Raw genomic sequence first — 21,164 nt, forward strand, 5'->3', positions numbered from 1 at the left:
GCCTTTCACTATCGCGGCCCCTCCCGTTGCGGGGCACAGGCTCCAGACGCGCAGGCTCAGTAGTTGTGGCTCACGGACCCAGCTGCTCCGTGGCATGTGGGATCTTCCCAGACCAGGGCTCGAACCCGTGCCCCCTGCATTAGCAGGCAGATTCTCAACCACTGCGCCACCAGGGAAGCCCAAGTTATGAGGTTTAAATGAGAGGGTAAATACATGTAGAATGCCTAGAATCGTGCCTGACGCATAGCAGCCACTCAATCGCTAGCAGTTCTTGTTCTTATTCATGTAATGGCCCAAGAGCCAGCAGCTGGTCCAGCCTACCTAAATTTTGTGATTGCCCATCATTCAGCACATCCACCATAAACTCCTTTCATTCATGTCTTGTGTGAGACTCTTTCAGCAGATGGAGGAATGGATGCTTTCCTTTCTGTTTTCTGAAACAAGTAGTGGTTTGGGGTGGGGTGATGTGAAGGGAAGAACCCCCTTTTCTTTCTTTTTTAAAGGTCTTTTATTCTATTTTATTTTTATGATATTTTTGGCTGCCGCATGGCTTGCAGGACCCCAGTTCCCTCACCAGGGATCAAACTCGGGCCCCCTGGCAGTGAGAGTGCTGAGTCCCAGCCACTGGACCGCCAGGGAATTTCCAGGAACCACCTTTTCAATTACTGATTTCCTGCTCTGGCAGTATGGGCAAGGGCGGGGGTCATACCCCCATCCTGCCTCCTTGGGCCTGGGAAAACTCGCCCCATTGGTGCTCCCTGGTCCACCCCTCTGTCCCTGCCCAGTTCACCTAGTTTCTTCCGATGTCCACATCCAGCACATCCGCTCACCCTGAAGAGCAGGGAAGTTGGAGCCAAATGATAAAGATGGTCACTCGGGCACTGAATCCAATTTCCCTTGGGGATAAGACCACGGGGCACTGGGTGGGACTCCTTTCTGCTGGCATCCCCGAGGGGTGCTTGCTCCTGCCGGCAGCCTTAAGGGGCTGGAGACCAGCTGGCCACGCAATATCACTCTCGTGCTACTGTTCCAGGGGTGATTCACAGCTGGGGATGAAGCCCGGCTGGGCTGGGGGCCAAGGCCATCACCTCGTGGTCAGACTTGGGTGGTAATCCCAATTGGTTTTGCATGAGCTCCCATTTCATCCAGATTAAGGAAGGACCTGGCCAGGGTGGACGTCTGGTGGCTTGGGGGTGGGGACAGAAGGAGGAGGGCTACTGGAATCCAAGGCGTTTAGATTTTCAGGGCTAAACATATCTTTTGTTAATTCCTTCACCAGTTTGTTTGTTTTTTTTCATTGCTGTTGTTGTTGTTTTCCTGAGCTTAATGGGAAATCTGCAAAGAAGAGTTTGAACGTCATGTATTTCTTCATTTTTAAAATAAATATTTGCCAAGCGCAAGTGTTTCAGCTTCAGAATTGGGAATGACTGGCAAAAGCCTCTGGAATTGTGCAGGCTGGAGGCCGCTGCCTTTAGTGGCACCCCCAGGAAGTAAACATGGAAGCCATCAAGGAACAGGGTCCCTCGTGTAACTGGAGTGGTAGGAAAAGCATGGACTCCAGGGTCAAACTGGATTCTCATTCTGTCACCAGATTTGATAGCTCAGGCCAGTTCTTTAACGTACCGCATCTCATTTTCCCCATCTATTCTATCAGTATACCAGGTAGGACTTTTTTTTTTTTTTTTTTTTTTTTTTAGGCTGCGTTGGGTCTTCATTGCTGCGCGCGGGGGCTTCTCATTGCGGTAGCTTCTCTTGCTGCAGAGCACGGGCTTCAGTAGTTGTAGCTCGAGGGGTCTAGAGCGCAGGCTCAGTAGTTGTGGCTCGCGGGCTTAGTTGCTCCGCAGCATGTGGGATCTTCCCGGACCAGTACTCAAACCCATGTCCCCTGCATTGGCAGGCGGATTCTTAACCACTGCGCCACCAGGGAAGCCCCCAGGTAGGACTTTTGATGTTGCAGAGAACCTTTTTATTACGTTAACAATAAGGTAATATCCTGAGTAACTAGAAAGGCCCGTCCTCTTCTCCAAAGATGTACAAGCAAGGCCTCAAAGACTTGAGCCTAAGGCCTAGTGAGCCAGAGAGAAGAACACCAGATTCTTGGTGCAGCCCGGTTTGGTCTCTGCCTCGTCCCTTCTCTTTGCCATTCCCGACGCGAGGCCCCTGGTGGGCATGTGCCGCTCCTGCTCCTTCAGGTCTGGCCTCTGGGAGGCAGGGCTCACTGCCTCCCCCTTGCCTGTGGGAGGGGCCCCGGGCGGAATCTGGACCGCAGGCCACGCAGGATCGGAACTCACACCGGCTCTCCTCTTCCTCTTCTCCACAGATCCGGGTAGATGGGCCCAGGGGCAATGCCCTCCAGTATGAGACGGTGCAGGTGGTGGACCCCGGGCCCGTCCTCCGGGACATGGCCTTCTCCAAGGACCACGAGCAGCTCTACATCATGTCGGAAAGGCAGGTAAGGCGCTCTGAGCTCTGTCAGACATTTGTCTTGCTGCTAAGGACTAGCCTGTGGCTCTGTGGAAACCTACAGGAGGCCGGCTGCAGAGAGGGGATTTGATTTATTTGGCTCAGTGTGTATCCTTTCCGTTGTGCTGCCTGGGGACAGAGGCTGAGTGTGCCGAAACAGGGAATAAAACCTTTCACGTATCAAAATATCTGTGAGTCAAGAACAAATCCACTGACTTCAGAGTGACGGTGTGTGGAGGTGCAGGGCCAACATTTGCTCTCACCTGAAGAAACATGGTACAGATGCCCAAGTTTTTGGTCCCGATTTCCCTACACACTGTATAGTTTCCCAGTAAGGTCACCTCCCTGGACCCTGGAGGTCTACGGTGGGCAAGGATTTGTCGCCCAGAAAAACTCAGTTGTGGGCACATCATGGAAGAGTCAGATGGATGGAGATTCAGAAAACAGGGTCTATGTGTATGAGATGCGATGCTGTAACACGTGTCCCGAGGCTTCGTGTGTACCTGGACCTCTAACATGGAACCTCCAGCAAATTCCATGAGGCCACACCAGGCAGAACAGATATGGTGTGAGGATTGGTATTAGCTGATGTGGAGTAGGAAGTAGCAGAGTTGGATTTGCTTCTGGAACTCAGCTGAGAACTAAGCTCTTCAGGGGTCCCTGAGCTCAGACCAGGACTCATACATTTGCAGCGGGCAAAGGAATAAATTTCGCCTTGGAAATTCCATCCATTTAAGGGTATTTCCTGGGGCGCCCTAATTCACAGCCCGCAGTGTTCCACCCCACAAGACACACCCCACCCCAAGTGCGGCTTCGCACTGCCGTACCTCTGCCCCTGTTGCCTCTCTGGAGGATGGGTCATTCTGGGAGCTGTCCTCCCTGCCCATGAATATGTATACGTTAGCTCTGAGCGGCAAAGGCAGATTCCCCCGTCTTATTCATCTTCATTAGCGAGGCCTGAACTCCCCAGAGGACCTTGCTGACAGAGTCTGGATTGTTCTGCCTGTTCCCTCTCTGCAAAGTGAGGGAGATAAATACCACATTATGCCGCCCACAGGGCCTGTGCATTATGCCTTGGCAGCGCACAGCAGCTCCACCCTCCCCAAGAGCTCGATGACATCTTCTCGTGGCGAGGGACCCCCATTCAGCCACACTGGGACCCATTGTGGTGCCCTCGCTGAGGCTGCCATGGCTTGGGAATGGCCTGATGTGGAGCCGAGAGGGGAGCATTTTATCCCAGGAGTCCGGACTGGTATGAAGCTGCTCCTTTGCTTTCATTTCTTATTCCTTTTCCGTGAGGCCCACACTCCCCCTCCCTGCCTACCTCTAAGGCCCTAGACACTGAGGGGAAGCAGCTTTCCCTGGTGGAATGAATTCTTTGGAGAAGACCCAAGACCTCCACGGGCATTGAATGTTTCAGGATTTCTTACGTGACCTGAAAGCCAGGATTTCTGAACCTGGGACTTAAAATATCTAAGGACTTCCAAAGAGGAAAATCTAAAAGCTGTGTGGAGCCCCCTCTAATTGCTGAGTTGGGATTCTGAGGTTCGTTTTTTTTTTTGGCTGCGTCAGGTCTTAGTTGCAGCACGCGGGCTCTTCGTTGCGGCGCACAGGCTTCTCTCTAGTTGTGGCATGCGGGTTTTCTCTTCTCTAGTTGTGGCGCACAGGCTCCAGGGAACATTGGCTCTGTAGCTGTGGCCCACGGGGTCCAGAGCCCTTGGGCTCTGTAGTTTGCAGCACGCGGGCTCTCTCGTTGAGGCGCGTGAGCTCAGTAGTTGTGGCACGCTGGCTTAGTTGCCCTGCAGCATGTGGGATCTTAGTTCCCCCGACCAAAGATTGAACCCGCGTCCCCTGCACTGGAAGATGGATTCTTTGCCCCTGGACCACTGGGGAAGTCCCGGGATTCTGAGGTTCTTGATTTCACCTGTCCCACTTCCCTGAGAGCGCAGTCAGTGGTCAGTACCCATTCAGGCTTGACGGCGAGGCATGCTGGGAGCTCTGGATTACGGGCACACTGGGAAGGAGAGGAAGGCAGGAGTGGATAGAGTTAGGGCCGTTATCCGTTATGGGGCTGCTCTTCATAGGCCTGCCACCCGAATCACAGTCCCAAGACCCTGACGTCTGGGCCAACACTGGTGTCCATTGGGGTTGCAGATTCTTAGTGGGGAGGGTAATATAGCAAGATGGGTAATCAGACTGACCTTGGTGTCAGGATATCTGAGCATGAACCTTGGTCCTACCATTTACTAAGTGTGATCTCAGGTAAGCTCCTAACCTCTTTAAGATTCGTTGTCCTCAACTGGAACATGGACGTAATGATAAAATTCACTGGTGTCGTTCCGAGGATCTAACGACATAACGCACGTAATCAGCATGACCCAAGCCTGGCACAGCGTAAGGGCTTGGTAAGTGGAGGCTCTTATGCTTATGACATTGCACCAGGAGCATCTGGAACTGGCTGTGTGTGGAGTCTGGCAGGTGGTGGCATCAAGACTCTGGGTGATCTATCGGGGGTGGAGCGCAGGAGTCCAGGTCAAGGCCGAGGCAGGCTCCTCAGCAGGGATCCAGGCCCAGTGGAGAGCAAATCAAGAACCCACAGCCTGCAGTTCTGACTGGGCAAGAGCAGCTTGGTAAATATATCTGGAGATATACCGGGCCCCGGGGCTTCAGGACTAAGGCCTACCAGCCTCTGTCGGCCGGTGGGTGAGTCTCAGCCATGATGGATTGGAACACCTTGCAAGGCTGGGACTGCAGGCTGAGGGTATGTGCTCGGCACTGATGTCGGCTCTGCCTGAAAGGTGCTTCACTTTATCATCTAATTTTTTCTTTTCCCTTAAAACTTAGCTCTGCTGTCACATGTTCAGTGAGCTACTCCTGACCCGTGGTTTACACCTCTGCGGTAGCTCCTCTCAGACTGAGCCGTGATGACTTTCTTGTCTTTGTCTCCTAGCAGAATGACAGCAGCTGGAGGACAGCTCTATGTCTTCTTTGTCTGCCTAAATCTCACCTTCTAGGCCCTTGATAGTTATTTGATGAATGTACAGATGAATGAATGAATGAATTCCCAGTGTCTTCACACAACCAGAATTAGAAAAGAGAACTGATATGAATGATTTATTGCTTATCTTAATTCCCAAGTTTGAACTTATATGATTAAAAGACTATACTTTAGATAAAGAAAGCATTCCCCCAAGCTTCAGTCATCTGTTTATCACTGCCATGACTTTTGCCCTGTTCTGAACTATTTTTTGCTTTGTGTTTTCATTTATATAAAACTTGCTGGTTAAACTTAAATAGCCTACTTTAACTATCTCTTAAATAATAATATCATACATCTGATGTGATAGTCATATATAATATACCTAATTGTGATATTGTGATTTATAATAAGAACTATATATTCAGTCTTCATCCCTATTTCTGGCACAGAACTACCGCAGTCCTTGGAATTTCCTGAGTGATAAAAACAATGGGAGCTATTACTACAATTATTTGCAGGCTGAATAATTCTATAGCTGGGATACTGTTTCTGTTGTTTTGGGTATGTGAGTTCCTCTCTATTTCTTGCCCAGCAAGGGCTCCTTTCTATGTAGTACACTTTTTCTTGGAGTGGCTGAGTGCGCCTGCTAGGTATCAGTGTCATTTTGTCAGGGTCTGCCTTTCTCTTGCAGTGCCATATTATGTTTCTGTCTTCTTGCTTTTCTTCCGCGTGACTCTGGGTATCTCCCTAGGGTGTGTGTGTGTGTGTGTGCACACGTGCGCGCATATATGGACACACACACACACCTTCCCCTGTGTCTGTCTCTGTCTGTGTGTCTCCAGCAGTCTCCTTGCTTTGTACACGTCTGTGTGTATGTATATGGTATATATTTACTACAACTGCGGTACTACCAAGGGAATGTCTACACACACTGAAACCAGTGTGATAAAAACCTGCCAAACTGATGGGAGGGAAGTGAGAGGAAATGTCAGCAAGGCAGGCAAACGAGGAGATGAGGTGGCAGAGCCGGGGCTGTCCTCAGGTGCCCTGGAGCGACCCACTACGGAGGGGAGAAGCAGCTGTCCCCACCACGAGGCGAGGCTCTTCTTTGATAGGCCCCAGAGCAAGTGGCAGATTTCTCAGTAAATTTCAGCATCCCTGCCATCCAACACACCACCTCTCCCCTGCCTGAGAGCCAGAGGCCTTAAGCACATGTTTCTGCTTTTTGAGATACACTTTCAGTTGTGTCTGGGCCAAAGCTATCTTTCACGGCGTTCTTTGCTTTACTGACTCCTGTTGACAGTGAGTCAGCTTCCAGGTGCCTGGGGACATCACAGCCTGTCGCCCTCATGAGCCAGTGGCACTCCAGTCCTAGCTGTGAACCAGGATACAGATGTCTGCAAGGGCTGAGGAGGTGGGTCCAGAGGTGGGCCCACCTGAGGTCGGAGTTACCTAGGAAAGCAGGGCCAGGCAGGGGCTGCTCTTCTTGGCTCCAGCATAATCCCGTAGTGAAGTAGTGAGGGCCATCTTGCTTTGTAACGAATCACCCAGGCCTGATCCATTCATTCACTAAACAGATATTCACTAAGCAACTACTATGTGCCAAACACTAGCCCAGGCACTGGGGATTCAACAGTGAAGAAACAGATAAATATCCTTGACTTTAGGAGCTTGCAGCTTCAGCAAGAGGAAGCAACCAAGAAGAATCAACCTGCTAAATAAGTCCTATAGTAGGTTAGCAGGTAATAAGTGCCACGGGGCAGGATAATGGGGATTGGGAAGACTGGTCAGGGTGAAAGGGTTGAAATTTTAAGCGGAGTAGCCAGAGAAGGCTTCCCAGAGAGCAAGGGCATCAAAGTGAAGGGGCCTGTTGAGGGTCCTTATCCCCTTCCCTCTTCTTTTGTATTTCTTTTCAAGCTCTTTGCCTGGGGTTGTGAAATTGAGAGATGGCTAAGCCTGCGCGGTGGGAGAGAGGGAACTGGGGAGAGGATGCTTTGTGAGTGTGATTTGTACCATGTTGTGAGTTTCAGAAGGAAAGGTGGTATTGGGGTTCAAGACAGACAGGCTCACACCCCTTGGGATGCAGACCCCTATCTGGGTGGTGCCTCTGCTGAGGACACCCTGTGTGATGAGGGGACCATTATCGCTCCTCTGTGTCCCTCCCTGCCCCTGCCTGCCTCCCGGGATGTTCTGAGATTAGCCAGTGCGAAGTCTGACAAGCTCAGAGGTCCATGGACGTCGCTCTCATACAAGTGCAGTCGTGGAGGGAGCTCCTGCGGCCCAAGGCGACGGCTCCTGTACGAATGATTCTACTCTCTTCACGCTGGGTCCCCGGGCATGTGTGTTCCTCCCACCCCTGCAGGGCCGAGCTGTCCGCTCCAGTTTGCATTTGGATGGCCGACACTGTGACAAGGCCATTTGGACATTTGCTCCCGGCACCCAGACGGGGCTGTTTCTGATAGCTCCTGGGAGAGGGGACTTGACACGCAAGCCTGAGAGTGAGTGACAGCACACGAGCCACTTCAGGCATCCGCAAAAAGAGAAAAACCATTGCTGTGTTTCACCTAGTCTCACTCAGGCAGAAGCCTTCCCGTTTGTCTGGAGCTGTTCCTGAAGGTTCCCGTGCATCGTGACCAAGATGTTCCACTTCTCCCTTCCTTCTCAGTAAAGGCAGAATGTCTCCTTGGGAGGGACCTGGACAGGGGAGAGGACTTCCTGCTTCAGGTCCTACACTCCAGTGCTGGTACCTGGATTCTCCATAGTGTCATACAAGCTTAGAGCTGGAAAAGCCCTCAAGGCTTCTCAGGTCCAGTTATCTCCCGCTGCCTTTTCCCCTACAGCGGATGAGCAAACTGAAGCCCAGAGAGGTCAACGGCTTGTCCAGAGTCACACAGAAGGCTGGCAGAGGAGCCAAGTTGGAATCCAGCCCAGCTCCTACTGCAGGGTCTGCTCCGGGCCCCTCTTCCAATGAGGAGCTCTCAGTGGGGTGAGAGATGCGCTTCATCTCCTAGTCTTCCCAGCAGGACTGCTCTGTACCCCAATCCTCAGCTTCCGAAACAAGCCTTAGAAATCGAAGGGATTGCTGGGGGTGGAGTGGGCTGAATGCGGCACTGGGGGTGATGTAAGAACGCAGAACCACCCCACTACCCCACTGTGAAGGAGGGCCCTTGGTTTATTCATCCTTAGTTCCAGCCCAGTGCAAGTTGGGACAAAAGCCCCTTCTGTTCTAGGACATGTTGGGGGTACACAGGGCCCCAGACACAGCCAGGACACCCCATAAGGGGAGTAGGCAGTGAAGCACCCTGCCCACACACACACTCCTTTTCCAACTGACATGCCTCTCAAGGGTCCCTCCCAGAGGCGTGAAAGCCTCCAGTATCTGAATAGGGTCAAGTTCAGTAGCCTCCCAGAGAAGAAACAATGAGAGTGGCCTGGCATTTCTCAGGTGATCATGAGGGTGACTGGGATACAGAAATGTGTGCAGGATGGAGACCACAGGGTGCCCATGAATAGACCGTGAGCGTGGAATTTCACCCTGGCCCTCAGCACTCACCAGCTCTGCCGCCCAGAGCAAGTCACTCAAGCAGAGTTTGTGCTTCAGTTTCTTCATGTGGAAAACACAAATGATAATTACCTGCTTTCAGGGCTTTTAGGACTAAAGGTAATATATGGAAAGTGCCTAGTGTATCTTTAGGACTAAAGGTAATGTACGTAAAGTGCCTAGTTACACAATCATCATTATCATTACGATTATTACTAATACTCTTAGGAAGCAGTGCTGCAGGGGTATGGACACCCAGACAAACCACTGTTTGGTGGCTAAGGGCCATTTCAGCTCTGGCCACCAGCTCTCCAGGATTCCCTGGTACCTTCAGTCTATTTCAGAATCCCCCAGAAAAGGCTGAGCGCCCCTTCACACCTGTTAGCCCTGCATCCAGGAGACTGAAGGGCGGGGGGCCTGGGGTCTCCCACCCCAATCAAACAGAGCTGCGTCCCTCCACGGGGCTTGGTGGGGTTTCTTTGTAATTCTACTTCCGCTCTGGGGAAGGAATTTAGTTTGAGCCCAGCCCCACTGGACTTGAGGTCGTCACAGACTGGGCACCTGAATAACACTGGCTTTGTCACCTGTCAGGACTTCTAGGGCAGATGGGAAAACAGTTCTGTGCCCCGAACAAGAGAAGAAGAGCTGGTATGTAAAGGCAGAGCAGGAGTGGGCAGGGAGGTTTGGAGTGGGAGGAAGGACAGGAAATCCAAGGGCCAGGTAATTAGGGGAATGCCTGGCAGCTCTCTAATCCTGAACTCCATTCGGCATCTGTCTCGGCGCTTGCATCCCACTTAGCAGCACGTATGGAGACTCCACAGTACGGGCAGACAGGGCCAAGAGCTGCATCTCTGCCACTTTTCAGGCCCCTCCCCATGTGTGTTTACTAAGTGCCCACTGTATGCCCAGCACAGAGCCAGACACCATGCAGAGTAGAGAAAAGCAGAGGAAGACATGTTCTGGAAGTTCTGTAGGAGAGAGGTGGGCGCAAACTCCAGCCTACCGGACGTTGGAAAGAAAGTGGTCCAACTGTGGGGATTGCCCTGGAACCACAATATCCTTGTGCAGTTGGGGCCCTGGTGGAGGTGGATGTCAGCCCAAAGGGCGCACTCTCCTTGCGGGTTTGAATGGGTATCACGAGGACTCTGGTCTAGAGGCTGGAGCTCTTGGGCTGTTTCCCAAGACAAGCCTCAACTCTGTGGGCGCCCCATTCCCTTACACAGGGTGTTTGCAGATGGAAGCTGACCCCCGCAATCCCAGCCCTCTCCCCTTCCTCCAGGGATGGCATCTGAATGGAAGTGGTTAAGTTCAGAGAGAACTGATTTGACTTGTGCTTGAAGTTCTGTAGAAAAAGAGAAATACCGGATACTTAAGTAAGTTGTGTCCTCAGTTTGAATATTGATGAGACGTTTTCAAAAGTAAATAGATGCGTGTTAGTTTGTGCCATTGTTCAAGATGACTAGTTGGCATTAGTGATGTCACATGACTCTTGCTAAACACAATATAGGTTTAAAAGTAGCAATTACAAATGGCAGAATTATGTCTAATCTGAGTCTTTTAAGTGCATTTCAAATATCACGTGTAGACAATGGAGGCGTGAATTTGAAACCGACTCAGAGACAGTGTGATCATTTCAAGGGAACGTATGATGGTTGAGGAAGAAGCTGTCTGGATATTTAAAGAAAGTTGTGCAAAACAATGAAGGAGTGGAGAAATAGGTATATCCTCCTGGAAAAGTGTTCAGTGCTGGTGCCGAAGGCTATCCAGTACCTGCTGGGTGACTTGAGGATGTTCACCTCAGGAGCGTGAGCTGCAACCACATGCCCTGGTTTCTGGTCTGGCTCTGCCACTCTCTGCCTATATGACTTTGAGCAAATTATTTAACCTCTGGGTACTTCAGTTTTCTCAACAGTAACACGGGGATAGGCTAGTGCCCACTGCCTGGGTAGTTACAGTGAGTAAAGTAGAAAATGTGCATACAATTCTTAGCACAGTGCCTGGCATTTAACAGGGGTCAACAACTCTTAGCTTTCATTTTTATTATTTTCAGTATGCTGGTCTATTGGAAGGGTGTCTATATTTTATTTATTTATTTAATATTTTTACTTCCCTCATTCATATACTCACTCTTGTCTCCTCCAGGACCTATCAGTCCTGTTTTGGGATGCCTAAAATGGCAGAGAGCAAACCAAGGTGGCCTGCATGGGCCACACTCCCCAGTCAGCTCTGCCTCCCAGCCTGAGTCCAAGGGCACCAAGGCTTCTCTAGTGGCCCATTTGTGCCCAAATCACTTCCTTGAGATATCGCTTTTGGAAGGGGGTCACCACTCACACCTGCAGGTACCTTCAGGTTAGGAGGAGAGACCCCTCAAGGGAAGTCCTACTCCCTTGTGGCCCCCTTTAGTCCACAGGACTTGGCGGTAAATGCTTGCCCTCATTAAGACAAGGGCGTCTCAGGAGACAAGCAATATGTATGTGAAGTGTGACATTTTCACGAGGTCTCCTGCCTGTCCCTTGCCTCAGTACCACTTTAAACATCAGTTAGTCAGGGTTTCCCAAATTTTATTCTCAGAGCCAAGGTTTTGCAGGATATTAAAAAATAAAAGCAAAAGCTTTCTTTGGTCAAATATTTCGGGAAAATCTGAGTTAAGCGGATAATCTCGACTGTAGCATTTCTTAGAATGTCAGTGCGCTATCGAGTATTATAAACCTCCAAGCTAGAGGTGCACTGGCAAATTTAGGAGGTCGTGACTCCCAGACTCATTTGACCATGAAATTCACTTTACCAGGAGCACCCAGAGTAGAACCTTCACTGGGGAAGACTTCATTTCTATCCTTTCCCAGCTTTTCCGGGTTTCTCTCCCTTCTCTTGAGCTTGTCTCCCTGGCTCTAGGCCTGGCCCTAGTCTCTCTTCCTCTGTACTGTTTCATTCCTAGGCATAGACTGAATTCTTGGTCTTAACTCTTCTGAGTTTGGGAAAGGAGGGCTCTTTTGATCCAAGCCTCAAGTTCACAGCCAGACTTTGGGGCCAGGGTTCTCTCCTTCCAGCTCACTGCACCTCCCACCCCACACCGGGCTCACAAGCGCTCCCAGGACCAACTCTCTTCTATCCTAGGTGCATGGAACCCTCTTCAACTCTGAACTGAGCCCCCAGCCTTAATCCTCCATTCATTGTTCTTCTCTGAAAGTCACCAATTTCGTTCAAATTATGAAAGTTCTGCCTCTCGCCTACCGTCACCATTCAGAGGTATACGGTTCTCACCTGGGATTCATGGGTTATACCACTTTGCATCTTCTCAGATGGTTCTTAATGTAGGAGCCATTGTTCATTCTCAGATCTTTATTACTCTGTCTTCAAAAATTAAATGAATGCTGATAACACAACACTCCTAAATTCACAGTGATTTAGAGGAGACAATTCATTCACGTATCGTTTTGCTCCAGAACAGCAAAGACCAAACTAAACATTTGGTGCCCTTTTTTGCTTCTCTAGTGTAGCGGTCTTAAAGCATACTTTGATGCTAAATGGCACTAAGAATGATCTGATGGGGCAAGGGAAGAAGTGATTAGAACATCTATTTATTTTTCTATTTAAAAGAAGAAATTAGGCTTCACTCATATTTACTATACAATGGATACTGGGTACTGTTTTCTTGCCTTGGTTTATACATCAGCCATTTATGTGTCAGGAAGGCATGGAGGTGCATGGGAGGGGCCATATCTCTGAGCGGTAGACACTGGTGGTCTTACTGGCTGATTCAGTTTCAGTTTATGACAACAAATTTGCAATTTATGTGCAACTGATATTATCAATATTGTAGAAAACAATCGTTTAAATAGAATCTTTACATATTTTGCAATGAGATGGGAGTGAGCATGAAAACTTTTTTTTGTACAACACAGGGGTGTTCTGGTTATGGAAATATAAAGATTTTTCTTTTAAAAGAACCAAATGTTCCACATTTGCTGACCTTTTCAGTTCTGACAAGCAGCTGTCAGAACTATGCCACTTTGCCGATAACTTTGAAAAATTAAACACTTCATCTGCCCCCTCAATACAAAGGTAATGTGTTAACAATGAGTTAGAAAGTAACTACTTTCAGAAAGAATTTATGGCATGGAGACACCATTTGGGAAGAAAAAAAGGATGTTTGGAAATATTTTCACCTTTATACAATTTGATAATGAGGAAATGTGACACTTTAAAAACTCGTTATCTCAAAGCTTTAAAAACTCGGAAACAGAATCTTCTACTTGCCTAAAAGTCTTCCAAATAAAGAGTTTCTGAGAGTTTTGACCCATTTGTTAAAAAATATAAAAATTCTGCACCTTCCGATTAGTTAAAAGAACAGCTGATTGACATCAGAGAAGACAGAAATCTACTAGCTGAATTTCAACAATAATCTTCGCATAATTGGTGTATGAAACTGAAAAAAAATATCTTTTTTTAGTCAGCATAGCCAACAACGTGCTTTTTGCATCTCTGTGGCTCTCGGAGGTGTCTTTTTCTGTTATGACAGCCATTAAAGCAAAGTATTGAAATAACTTGAACCCTGGACCTCAAAACCCCATATCACTAAGTGCTAAACAAGGACTTTCAAAAACAATGAAGCCAATCCTAACACATGAGTCTCACCATTATTCATAATAATTTTCGTGATGATAGTAAAATATCGTTTGTACCGTTCATGAATAATAGAAAATAAAAATTAAGATGGTATTTTACCTTTATGTCACTTCATAATTTCCTAATTTTGTGTATATTTAATAACTCAATGTTGTTAATAAATAGAACATGGGTATTCTTTGTAAACAAATATATGAGCCTTGTAGGTGCATGCTCAATAATTATTTTTTACTATGAGGTGTGCAGTCAAAACTCTTTAGCGACCTACTGGCCATTGGAGTGTGTAAAACTGCAGCTGCTTCATAAATGACTCTAATCTCAATCTCTGATTTTCACTTTCCTGTTACGTTTTAAAACCACCTCCTTTGTACTCAAGAATTTGTTGTTTAGACCCAGTGCAGAAGCCCATAGATCCCAGTGTGAGTTGGTGCGTTGGTGTGGGTGGAGTCATTGTGGTCAGTTTCTTTATTCCTGGGTAATTTACCCAATGCCTTCTAGATCTTTCTAGGGCCCAGATCCCTGAACAGCAGATCTAAAATTCCCTGTGGGAGCAACAGTAAGGAATGCGAGATGGTGCTGACAGATAAGAAAATCTTCAGACAAGCAGATAGCATTACCAGGGCTATGCCGGGAAAGCTGGTGAGGAAGATTCTTGTATCAAAATGACCAGAATGACTGTGGAACTTGAGAATCGTGACACAGACGTAAATCAATGAGTCCAGAGTTAGCCTTTTCTCATCAAGTCTCTGATCCCCACTCATTTCTCCTTTGTCTCACTCTGTCCCCATTCTTTTCCTTTATCCTATTTTTGGCATTCTTCCCTCCATCCTCCTTATTTATCCCAATCTCTTATCTCACTGTCCTCCATGTTCACCTTCCGTGGTCCCCTCTCCAGGGAGGGAGGTGGAACTGGAATTGGGGTCAGGCCACTGTTTTTCAAACTGCCGGTCGTGACACATTAGTGGGTCGAGAAATCAATTTAGTGGGTCATGAAATCAATTTAAAGGGTCATGACCAGATTTTTTTTTTTTAATGGAACAGAAGAAAATCAAATAGAACAGTGTCCATCAAATATAGTAAGGGTAAGTACTATTTGTGAAACTCTATATGTACCTGTATATGTGTGCCCTGGGTAGCAATGTAAAACATATGTCTTGCCGGGAGTCCTGGTCAGAATGAACGCCGCTGGCCTAGGGAGAACGTCTTGCATACACTGGCAGTAAGTTGACTTCAGCTTTGAGCATCCGGCTAACATTTCAAGCCATGCTAATGACATCATCTGACCCTCCACTAGTTTTTAGTCAAGTGATTTCTCAGTTCCAACAATTTGGCTTCAACAGCTCTCTGTTGACAGTTTGGTGTGACAGCTGTGGGGTGGTGGGCAGGCATTGGACACAGAGTAAGGCTAACTGGAATCAAGCCTTGGCTTGTTGTGAATCTAGACTTCTGAGTCTCCGTTTTCTCATTTGTGCACCAGTTCAGTGCTTTCCAACTGGTTATTTTGTTACGGTACACATGGAAAATGTATTTGTACAGCTCTCTAGGGTGATGGAGATCCCCTCATGACCAGGGGGACCAGGCTCTGGGGACACGTCTCCTCCAGGCATTTCCCAGCTGCCCCAAGGGCTAAAAGGACCAAAATGGTAGCACACCTGTGTCCCATCCTCAGCATCACTGCGTGCCACCAGTCCCCAGTTGGGAAACACTGTCAGATGACCACAGTATACAAACAGGTCTGGAAATTTTTGGCCATGCATCTCTGTGTGTAGGTCCCTATGCTGGGAACATACAAAGATGCGTAAGACATCAATGCTGTCTAGAAGCTTACTATTTTAGTGGTTGTCCTCATCACCTGCAGTTTGCAAGAGACACTGTGTGGTCCAGCACCAGCTGAGTCCTGGTCAGCTTTCATTTGCAGTGGCCTCTTTTTGCCCCGGGCCCTGACACCTGAAAGTTTTCTTTCTGTGGGAACTGAACACAACTCCTGAACTGCCTTGCAGTCTTGATATTTCTTAGTTATAGACATAAACTTGAAGCAAGTCAAGATGAGAGGAACAAGACTCCAGTGGCTCTCCAAATGCCAGATTCTGCCCAATTCCCCATGGGCACCGAAGGGAATAAAACTAATTACTACCCTCTTAAAGAGCTGAGCATGGGTGGATATGCCCTTGAAAGTGGCCAGCAGAAATGCTTCTTGCAAACTGTTCTCCCCATGCAGCTGACTGCAAGTCTTTCTGCTAGAGCCTTTGTTGCCCAAGGACTCCTGCCTCGGGCCATTAGCGAGGAGGCTGGTTATTATTAACTAGTTGGCATTGACTGATGACACAAAGCTTTTTTTTGGCCGTGCATGGGCTGGTGGCAGGCGCTTAGGTGACCCCTGGAATTTGGAGTTTATTCTGCCATGAAAACAAAGAAATAAATTAGAGCAATGAACAGAGCCCCCATGGTTAGACACAGTGGTTAGAGCCAGCTCACCAGCCTCTGCTGGTTCCCTCCCCAAGGCCGCATCCATCGAAAGAATCCTGCCTCCCACCCCCTTGGTTCTCACTCCCAGATTCCTGGCACTCTTCCTCTCTAGACCATCAGAATGAAGAGAAGAGGTTTCTGTCCCCTTTTTTTTGCCCTCCTGAGCCCGGTGCGATGGAAAGAGATGGTGTCTGTGCAACTTCTTGCTTACTGGAGAAGATTCAGAAACTCCAGGTTTACGTAAGGGACCCTTCTTTAAAATATGCTTATATAACAGATTATATGTTAAGAGTACCATGGAAATCTTTCTACATAAATAACTCTTTTAACACGTTCAGCGGTCATTTACTTTGTCAGGTCGTATTTGATGTTTTTTAAAAGTGAGATGCACATGTTATTAAGTGATTTTCTTCCAACTCAATTCCACAAGCACTTATTATTGACCTGCTAGAGGGACTGGCAAACTACAATTCAAACCTGATGGGCCACTGCTTTTGTAAATAAAGTTTTATTGGAACCCAGTCATGCCCATTCATTTGACATCTCATCTATGGCTGCTTTTACCACCGCAGCAAAGTTGAGTAGTTGAGACAGGCCATATGGCTTCTTCAAAGTCTGAAATATAAACTATCTGGCCTTTTATAGACAACAGTGTGGTTTCTCCTGACCTACTACGTGCTAAATCTCAAGGTCAAGGAAAAAAAGGAGTGGCTACAAAAGAAGTCTGGCAGGGTCCTTTTCCTCAGGGAGCTTACAGGTTCATGGGGGAGAAGGATCTTCTCCATAAAGCATAAACTGCCAACAGTTACCAGTTTTCTGCTCAGCTACATAGTGTCTGTCCTCACCCCTGGACCTCTGCTTCCGTCCTGCCGTCTGTCCGGGATGTCCTGTGACTTCTCACCAGGGAAGTCATGTGCATGCTTCAAAGCCTGTGTTCCCCTTTGAGTCATTCTCACCCACAACCTCTGGACTGCACTCTCCTGCTCGTTTACCTTTGCAGCCCCAGGGGCCCCGAGTGGCGATTTGTACCATGCAGAAGTTCAATGAACATTTGGAACATTTAGATGAAACCCCACACTGATTTGAGGAAGATGGGGGAAACCTATTGATACATGAAATGACCTTCTCTTGACCAATTTAAAAAATATCCCACAGTGAACCCGGGCCAAACTCATGAGGTGGAACTCCCTACATGTCATCTCAGACTAAGACCTTGGCATTGGCTTTAAGCCAAGTGCCAAGAGTTCCCCAAATAATTAAACCATTTTGGTAATTGTCTTCTATACAAGTCAATGTTTCTAGAGAATATCTTTTGTACGTTTTTTGTCGTATAGAAAAAAAGGGGCCAAATGACTTATCCCTCTCCTGCTTTCCCACTAACATCTTCTAAATCCCACCACCTCACAAAAGGAATTTTAAAAAAAAATCAAAATGAGAACAATAATTTTATGTGACAGGATTATTTATATGGCTGTTCTCCCCATGATGAATCCATCCAGGGGCTCAGCACCTCCCCCAGATGCCAATTCATAAATCAGGAAATGCTATTACCCACTGGCTGTAAAACAGAGCCCACACCAACACAGAGGACTCATTTCAGAAACAGCTGCCCCATTTCCAGGACAGAAATGAGTTCAGAAAAATCCACCTGGCTGTCCAGACGGAGGAGAAATGTCTTTTACTTGATAAATAATCAGTCTTTCCCTCCTCACAATCCCTTCTCCCCTAGAAATACGTAGAATCAATGGCACAGATATATGCCATTCCACAGAAATAATAATCACAGAACTAACTAGATTGAAGTGGGGCAGAGAACAAGAGCGAAGATGGTGAGGAGCCTGCAGACTTCCTGGGAAACCTTTCCTATTACCTTAAATGCAGTTCATGAATAAACAGCTTGGAGACAATTCAGTGAAAGTCCTCCTTTCAGTGTATGCCTCCTGCAAGCACTCATCAACGGCAGGCAGAGAACCAAGGAACAGGGTTGGGAAGGAGGGAGTCATCACAGAAAAGACTGCAGAGAATGGTTGTTGGATTTGTTGGTGATTCCTCCAATGTATTCGCGTACATTTTTATCTCAATGGATATGTGTTGGAATGGGGAGGGGCCATAAAGAGAGTTAAAGGAAAAAGAAGAAAGGAGAGAGATTGAGAAGGAAGGAAGGTGGCAGGAAAACTCTTCTGGGGGTATGACCATAGTCACTTGGCAAATAGGAAAAGTACAGAAGTAGGCAAAACAGATGATGCCTGTGCGTTTCTGTAGCTTACATTTTGGAGGGGATGGCGATGGACAGTGAACAAGTCAGCAAATAAGCAACCAAGATAATTTCTTCTAGTGATAAGCGCTATAATGGAAATAAAGCAAAGTCACATGATAGAGAGGAGCTGGAACTAGCAATGGGGGGGCAGGTTTAGGCTCGGTGGCCCAGGAAGCTCTTTCTGAATAGATGACATGTGAGCTGGCCACTGAGTATATGAGGAGAACAGTCTAGACAGAGGGAACAGCAAGTGCGAAGAGCTGAAGTAGGATACACTTGGTATATTCAAGTAAGAGAAAGATAGTCGCCATGGAGAGAGAAGACAGGGGCAAATGGACCCCCATGCTGATGTGTAGGAGACATCTTTGGGACTCCCCAACAGGGCCAGGGCAGCACTAGCCTAGCTCCAGGTGTCCGTGACTAATTTTGATCTAATTCGTCTGGTAGAGCAATAATCGGGGAGTTGTGCAAAAAAAAGAAGAGACCTCTTCTGTCCTTTATTGATTGCCTGGACTGGCCTTTGCTTGAGCATCATCTAGAACAGGAGACAGATGCTCTTTGATAAAAGAGCAACAGTGATGATAGCTAATAGTTACATACTGCTTAACGTTATCCTGGCAGTGTTTTTTTGGGGGGGGGGCTTTGTGTTTTGTCTGCTTTATTGAAGAATAATTAACATAAAATCACCTTTTTAAGTGTACAGTTAAATGGTGGTGATGGAATAGTTTGTATCCCGATTGCCGTGGTGGTCACATGAATCTATACATGTGATAAAATGACAGAACTATATATCTACACACTTCACAGCAATGTCATTTTCTTGGTTTTTATATTACAGCTTTGTAAGATGTAATCCTTGGGGGACACGGGGTGATGGATACATGGGACCTTTCTGTACTATCTTTGCAACTTCTCATGAACCTAAAATTATTTCAAAAAATTTTTTGAATTAACAAGCAAAGTCAAAAATTATAAATGTAGAAAGAAAGAGAAAAACAATTTTAATTACACTGCAATAATCATTGTAGTTGCAGAGAAGATCCACCATTGGATACAAAAATTAGTGGGCAAAAGTTGAAGGAGAAACAGGATATTTGCAAAGTCTCAAGGTATTTTTTCCAGATATTTTTTAACTACAAAGGGAAAAATAGTAACTTGACAGGGGAGAAACCACCTTAGCCAGCTGATAAAGGTTAACATCATCAGTAACAAGACATATCAATATCATGAACCCCTTGAGAAGATGCCCTGAGAAGGACATAATATCACTTCTGTAATAAGTGATATTATTCTTGCCAAAATAAGTGATATTCTTCTTGCCAAAAATGCATACACTCATTCTAATTATGCAAAAACCTCAGAAAAACCCAAAATGAAAGACATTCTACAAAATAACTGACTAGTATTCATGAAAAGTGTCCAAGTCATGAAGACAAGGAAAGATTGTTAAAAATTAGAGGTGACTAAGGAGTTAAAATAACTAAGTGGAATGTGAGATCCCAGAATGGAATAGGAAATTAAGTAGAAGAACTGGTGAAGTTAGAATCAGGCCTAGAGTTTAATTAGTTGTATTTTACCAATGTTAATTTCCTGGTTTTCATAGGCATAACATGGTTATTTATGCTTTTAACACTAGGGAAGCCTAGGTGAAGGGGATATGGGAAATCTTTGTACTATTTGTGAGACTTTTCTGTAGATCTAAAGTTAGTTCACAATAAATAGTTCTTAAAATTGAAAAAAATGTATACGATAATGTAATCGCAACTACAGTCCTGATATAGACATTTCCATTCTTTCATGCTCCTTTGCAGTCAATCCCCTCCCCCCATCACCAGCCCCTGAAATCATCGATCTTCGTTCTGTCACTATAGTTTTGCCTTTTCTGATAGTTCGTATAAATGGAATCATGTAATAAGTAGTCTTTTGTATCTGGCATTTTTTTACTCACACAATAATTTAATATTCATTCATGTTGTTGCTCCTTTTTATTGCTGAGTAGTATTCTATGATATGGCTGTACCTCAGTTTATCCATTCACCTATCAAATGATATCTGGGTTGTTTCCAGTTTGGGGAAAAGCTCCTATAAACATTCTCATACAGGTTTTTATATGAGCATAAGTTTTCATTTCTCTTGGGTAAATATCCAAGAGTGGAATTTCTGGGTCACATTGTAAGAAACTACTAAACTGTTTTCCAGGCTGGCTGCATTTTGCATTTTCACCAGCATAGTATGAGAGTCACGGCTCCTTTTTCCCATCCTCACTAACACTTAGTATTGTCTGTTTCGGGGCAGTTTATTGGTTTGTTTTTTTTGGGGGGGGTGCTTTTGTTTATTTGCCCTTCACATAGGTATGTAGGGATATCTCATCATAGTTTTAATTTGCATTTTCTTAATGACTGATGATGTTAAGCATATTTTCATTTGTTTATTTGCCATGTATATATCTTCATTGGTTAGGTGTCTGTTCAAATCTTTTGCCTTTTCTAAAAAATTCAGAATGTTTCTTCCCATAATTATTGTTGAGGTTTGAGAGTTTTTCTATATTATGAAAACAAACTCTTTGTCATTTACATGATTTGTAAATATTTTCTCCCAGTCTGTGGCAAGGTTTGGACCCATCTTACAGAATAGCAAACCAAGGCACAGAGAGGCTAAGCAACCTCCCCAAGATTACACAGTTCATGAGGGATGAAGATAGGATTCAGCTCAACAGTCTATACTCTTAGCCCCTCTCTTGTATTGCCTCTGTAGACCCTCGCTGTTCTAGGTAGAGACAAAGCAGGATAATCAACATGACCAGGTCCACTCCCTGGTGGCCCTTTCCACCT

The 21,164-nt window shown here is 46.5% G+C and overlaps 1 protein-coding gene across 1 annotated transcript in view; it reads left to right on the plus strand.

Annotated features, from left to right (window-relative positions):
* Window positions 1-21,164, plus strand: part of PLXNA4 (plexin A4) — a 446,153-nt gene that overhangs the window by 280,922 nt on the left and 144,067 nt on the right. Inside the window, exon 4 of the mRNA XM_007177142.2 lies at window positions 2,321-2,452. Coding sequence (XP_007177204.2) covers window positions 2,321-2,452 — 132 coding nt within the window. The remainder of the gene's footprint in view (window positions 1-2,320; window positions 2,453-21,164) is intronic.

Source organism: Balaenoptera acutorostrata, chromosome 7 (assembly GCF_949987535.1).
Source record: "Balaenoptera acutorostrata chromosome 7, mBalAcu1.1, whole genome shotgun sequence".
In the NCBI taxonomy this organism is placed as follows: Eukaryota; Metazoa; Chordata; class Mammalia; order Artiodactyla; family Balaenopteridae; genus Balaenoptera; species Balaenoptera acutorostrata.